At 36.6% G+C, this 6042-nt stretch overlaps 1 protein-coding gene across 1 annotated transcript; it reads right to left on the reverse strand.

Moving 5' to 3' along the window:
* Positions 1–2672: 2672 nt before the first annotated feature.
* LOC133792225 (protein WALLS ARE THIN 1-like) lies at positions 2673–5412 on the reverse strand. Its single transcript, XM_062230135.1, has 6 exons — positions 5094–5412; positions 4936–4998; positions 4682–4798; positions 4159–4576; positions 3501–3652; positions 2673–3121 (listed from the first exon to the last, which is right to left on the reverse strand). Exons 1-6 carry the CDS (start codon positions 5312–5314, stop codon positions 2929–2931), a joined length of 1164 nt encoding a protein of 387 aa, XP_062086119.1. The 5' UTR covers positions 5315–5412; the 3' UTR covers positions 2673–2928.
* Positions 5413–6042: the final 630 nt, after the last annotated feature.

Consider the following 6042-nt stretch of genomic DNA (forward strand, 5'->3'; position numbering starts at 1 on the left):
ACCACCACCACCACCACCACCACCATCACAAGCAGTAGCTTTTGTTCGACCTCCATCTTTACCAAAACCAGGAGCTCTCGCTTCACCTCCTGATGTGGATAAGGTAATATTTAATTAATTAATTAATAAGTTAACCTAAATTATTATAATAAATTTAATAACTTGTTTGGTTTTCAAATGTAGGTAATTCCATGCAAGTTGTGCGTTGACTCGACTAACAACATCGTGGCAACATGCCGCATTAAGGAGACAGGGGGCTAGAAGCTTAAGGTATATGGAGAAGAATATGGAAATGAATATTGTCATGTCATGATTAGGGTATCCCTCAAAGGGAGTGCGATTTTTCCATGCTCAATCAAGCATGAAGGTTACAACCTGGTGGGTCAAGCGGTCGGTTACAATGTAGCCTAGCCGAAGAAGCTAGTCCTTTGCGATGGTCAACCTCTTTAGGTACATTTTAACCTAGTTTTTATATTTATTTCAAGTCATTTGATTTCATAATAACAAAAAAAAAATCCTACTTATTTTTATTTTATGATTTAAGAAGCATGAGTCTCCTAGAGATCTTGTTGCACCTTCCTCTCAACCTCTTATACACCCCCAGCGCCCTGGGAAAGAGACATTGACGCCTACTCTGCCTCTTCAAACCACGACATTAGATCTGATAGTGAAGATGGAGTATCCATGTGGGAAGGACAAAAACATCACAATTGGCATTCCATAGCGAGTGTTTGGGCTCCAAGGTGATAAGGCAATGATTTGCAAAAATGACATTCTTCAACTTTGCAACATGCAGAAGATTGGAGCCCTTGTGATGTCGTGGTGGCTAAGGTATAATCACTTTATAATTCCAAGATATTTTAAATAAAAATTATTTCTTTGTTATTAATTAGATTTATAATTTCTCCAGGTACTTACATACAATATTGGAGGGTAATGGGTTGGACTCGGTATACACATTCATGAATCGCTTCTATAAAGCGCGTGTTGAAGCGCTTTGCAACCGAATGCAACAAATTTCAGCCAAAAAAAATTCATTATTTGCTCGTGGAACTCATCATAAGCTAACTACATATATATATTATTATATATATAACCAAAGTATACTATACAAGCTTACATATTTTACAAATTTGTTTGGGAATTTGTAGGGAGCATTGGATGCTTGTACTTATATTTAGCCTTCCAGCCATTCGATAACGTTTTTGGATCTACGGAATCATCGTATTCGCCCACAGATCAAGTGGTGCATTGGCGCGTAAGTTATATGAGTTTTATCTTAGTTACTTTAGCAATTTTTTTATATCAACTAATTAATTAATGTCAATTATATTTGGTATAGTGCCCTGAATTCGTATGAGCTACAGAGAGGACAACCTGCAAGAAGAGCAAAACTATGTCACCCTATGGTAATAAATTTTTAATCACAAATTAGAAATCTTCAAATTATCTAAACATATATAATTGAATTGTGTTTTGTTATGTTTAATAGTTCCGATAGCAGGATGATGACATCAATTGTGGGTACTACGTAATGAAGTTCGCGAGAGACTTCATTTCAAAGCCTAACCCAAAGAACCACTTGAATCTTCATGTAAGTATTGTTTAATTTATTAGTTATGATATAGTTTAAACTTTTATTGTAAAATCATATATAATTTTATTCTAACTAATTTTTTGAATTCATTTGTAATTCAAAAGCACAATGGTGTACCCGCTTGAAGAAATCAATGCCATATGCGATGAATGGGCAAAGTCAATTCTACCTCATCTCAATGTTTTATGAGAACTAGTGCTAGCTAGTATGTATATCCATATTAATCGAGTATGAATATAATTTTTTGAATCATATGTCGATCTTGACTTAGATTAGTTACTAACTTATTTTTTTTGTCTCCAAACAATGGCAAGTTAGTAGATTTTGATTAGAAACTTAGTCATTGCTTTCGCTTGATTAATATGAATATTATTTTTTGAATCGTATATCTCGACCATTGTATATAGTTTCATATAAATATATACTTTTGATACATATACGTGTATTTGCAGCTGTTTCTGCCTGTTTTTCTGCTTTTGTTTTGTTGCATAGGGAAAATGGCAAAAAGAGTTGCATAACATAATTTTGACACTCGTCGGCGTCGGTTCTGCATAGACGCCACTATTATCGTTGATCTATAACCGACTCTTTTACTTATCAGCAATGTCAATTTGTACCCAACACTTTTGCATATTAGAAGCTACCGACACTATTGCCCAAAATTGTTGGTTACAGACCGACGCTTATGATATACTCAATTGTGTCGCCTTCAACAACGTCGGTTTTATAACCGACTCAATTGAAAATAGCGTCGATGTAGCATCGATGTTGAAACCCTTATTTTTAGTAGTGGGTTCACTAGATTCTACCCTTGTAGTTGTATAAGGTTCTCTACTATATACTTAATTTCTAAGGCCTCTTTTTCTTTAGATAAAAAGTTTAATTGAGCTTTGAGGGTCTCATTTTCACTAAGATGGTTGGCACCACAATGACTACTAGTATCATTAGTAGTACTACATTCATTCCAAGGGTAAGCTTACTTTTTCAGATAACCTATGCTGCCAACATGATCCATATGGAAAAACTCACCGAAAGCCCTTCAGGACACAACCTGATTTTGGTAGAATGTTGAGTATTGCTATAGAAAAGGTACTCATTGTGTACTGATTCTTAGAGAAGCAAAGCTACAGAGTAAAAGCATATATATGGAATCTGAAAAGGGAAAAAACAGGACCACGCATAAAAAGATAAAGCAAATGAAAACAATACTAATACATAGATTAAGCTTAATAATTATGTTTATCAAATAACACAATATTAAAAATAAAAATAAAGACGCCAAAGCACTGCTTGCTGTAGTAGTCAATAGAAGGTCAAGATATTGATCATCATCAAACGTTTTCGGTTGAAGAATGGAGAAGTGGCTGAGTGAGAGAGGTCTTGATGTGGGCGGGTGTCCTGCTGCTGGTGTGCTCCGGAGTGGCCTGGATCGCAGCCTTTTCAAGTGCAATAAACTTCCTTTCTTCACTTTTACCCCACAGCACCAAGTATAGTCCCACTATGATCAGTACCGCCCCAATGACCCTGTACCAATATTATCATATTCATGTAGATATATATGAGATAGAGTGTACAGCTATACCATGTACAAACCTTTTAATAAAATACAATAAAATGAAGCCAAAACATTCTGTTGTGTGTGTATATATATATTGATTATTACTTATTTAAATACGTTTTCTCTTCATCTGTAGTGCCTTCCCCTAACTTAATAACTGTTAAAATGGTCTTTTGACATTATGCATAAAACCCTCTAACATAGTTAGTACTAGCTAGTATCTTTGGACTGGTTTGTTAGGTTTGCCCAAAATTAATAATGCATACATGGTCCATATTAGCAAAAATAAAGAGATTAATGGATGTGAAAGATTAGAATAAAATGATGATAAGAGGACCAACTTACCCTCCTAAGTAGAACTCCTCGCCTAAGGCGATGGAGGCCATGATAGCGACAACTAGAGTCTGAACAGGTTGATACACAGCGACGAACACAGGGCCCCCTCTGTCAATGCACCATATCTGTACAGCGAAGGCAATCCCTGATGCCACCACTCCCTGCAATATCACAGTATTTATTAGAAAGAAAATACAATTATTATTTTATAATATTAATATAATAAACTTTCGTTTCATATGCATCATTGCATAACAACTTGTTTTGTATTAATAATTAAAAAGAAGGAAGAAAAGAAAGATAAAAAGTATAATAAGTAGTATCAGCTCTCTATATGTATCAACCAGATCCGACTAACTGGTTAGTTATACTGTCACCACATCAAAAAAAAATTTGCACATGAAAGTGAAACCCTTTTGTTTTTCTGAAATCACAAGACTTGATTAGCTCTGGCAACCAGCTTTAACAGATAATAACTAAATTAGCAAACGACACATCTATAAAGTCCTATATTGACATTTGAGAGAACTAAAGATTTTCCTTTAGATAAAGCTGGCTTAACTCCCTCATCATATTATAGTGGGACTAATTAATTAATTAAGCTGACTCGTGGTTCAATGGAGTAGTAAATAGTCTTTTACTAAAGACATAATATTATATAACTCACCGCGTAGAAGATGGTGAATACTTCTCCACCAGAGTGGAAAATCCAGGCCTGAGCGTTTCTCTCAACGATGGCGGCAATAACTACGAACTGAATAAGACCGTAAAACAACGTCCATGACGTAACTGAGAGCCGCGCTGGGTACTTCTTCAGGACCGGGGCCTGCAAAACAAGCCACCCGGACCACGAAAGGCAATGGCCTATAAGGTAAACGCAACCCAGGCTCCAGCTCTTGCCGCTCGCATCTCCAAGAGAAGGAAGAGACTGTAGTAATGGTGCGGCCACGCTCTCTAGCGGTGGAGATGGGCTGTAGATAGCGGGACCCTTGTATAGAGTGATCACTGAGGCTCCGGCCACGCAGAAGACGGTTCCTATCACCTTTGATATACCGTCTTTTCGGTTTATTCTCACTTGTTCAATCCTGCATGTATATTCCAAAAAAAAAAAAGTTGGGTTTTGAAGGGTATAACTTATCAGGTAATTATGATATATATATATATTGTGTTAAAAGCAAAATTCTACACACCGGAGTAGAGCAGCCATAAGAAAAGTTATGGCCGGGACTGAGTTTTGAATTGCCGAAGCAAAGGTGGGTGATGTGTTCTCCAGACCCAGTAAGTAGAATCCCTGGTTTGCTGTTATTCTGTAAAAAGAGAATATAGCTATAAAAAAATGCAAGTATAGTATTGTTATTTGACTCGTTAAAGAATATCCTCAAACAATTGTTGATTTTTTTTTCTTGTATTGCATATATATGCACAAAGTATACTTGTATCATACCCAACAAGCGCGAGGAAGAAAAACTGTATTGTGAAATTTAGGCTCATGGCAGGCCTCTCCTTCCTGATAAGAAAAACATATAATACATATCATTAATTTCAAAGAAAAAGTAGTGTTACAAAGATATATAACAGTAGTGGTTTTGTTTAGTGATTTACTTCTCTAAGAAATAGGCAAAAGGAAGGAGCATAAGCAGGGCAATGATGTTCCTGTAAACTGGGAAGACCAGCTTACTAATGCCCATATTAAGGGCAGCTCTTGAAACAACATGAAACCCAGCATATCCAAACTGCAGGGCCAACATGGCTCCATGCAGCTGGAGCCTTTCCGGCACCGAACACCACATTCTCCTTCCGGAGGCTGAACCTAAATCAGCCATTGACAAAGCTGAGGCTCAATATATGCTAATAATATTAACTATATAAAAACTTATCTGATATTACACTAAAGAAACCCAAAGAAGGCAAGTGATGAAAAACTCTTGGAGAGTAGGGAGATTTAAATACAGAGAGGAAATGACTTAATGATCAGCCCAGATAGCGAGTGTGCTAAGGTATGGCCCACATGGGCCCTAAAAAGAAGTTACGTCAACTGTTGCTAAGCTTCAGATGTTTTCGGTTGTCTCCCACATTCTTCTATTTCTCTCTCTCCCTCCCTCCTTTGATGACAAGATAGGACCCATGCCACTATATACAAAGAAAATTAGAAAGAAAGAAAAAAAAAAACTAAGAGAGTGGATTTAATTGGTTATGTTGTACGTGACAATATGGTGTTCTTCGAGTTGGGTCGTATAACTCGCATAACTCGAGGTTGCATGATACACCTAGCTCGGGTGGTTAATTAGAGGTTGATCTCTAATTCTTCTTCCTTAACTTCTTTGTCATTTCTTTAATGGAGTAAGTCAACACTCAAAGTTTGGCCACCCTTGATGCAAAGGTTCGTTTCATTGCATATGGTAATTTGCCATCTGTCCAATTAGAAAAGTATTAGTGCCTAACCTGATTAAGCAGGTTGCCATGCCATTCCTCCCAATTTCCCTTCTCAGTTTATGAAATAAATTTTAAAGCTCGAATCAAAATAACAAAAGCATAGACTAGAGCCAACTTT

Source organism: Humulus lupulus, chromosome 7 (genome assembly GCF_963169125.1).
Source record: "Humulus lupulus chromosome 7, drHumLupu1.1, whole genome shotgun sequence".
NCBI classification, from domain to species: domain Eukaryota; kingdom Viridiplantae; phylum Streptophyta; class Magnoliopsida; order Rosales; family Cannabaceae; genus Humulus; species Humulus lupulus.

What these genes read in the sequence shown, in the direction of transcription:
- LOC133792225 (XM_062230135.1), bottom strand. Translation starts at nt 5,314, where the DNA reads ATGGCTGATTTAGGTTCAGCCTCCGGAAGGAGAATGTGGTGTTCGGTG. An exon ending in TTTGCCTATTTCTTAGAGAA is followed by an intron (nt 4,999 to 5,093) that starts GTAAATCACTAA and finishes TTTTCTTATCAG; the next exon opens with GAAGGAGAGGCCTGCCATGA. An exon ending in GAGGAGTTCTACTTAGGAGG is followed by an intron (nt 3,122 to 3,500) that starts GTAAGTTGGTCC and finishes ATATTGGTACAG; the next exon opens with GGTCATTGGGGCGGTACTGA.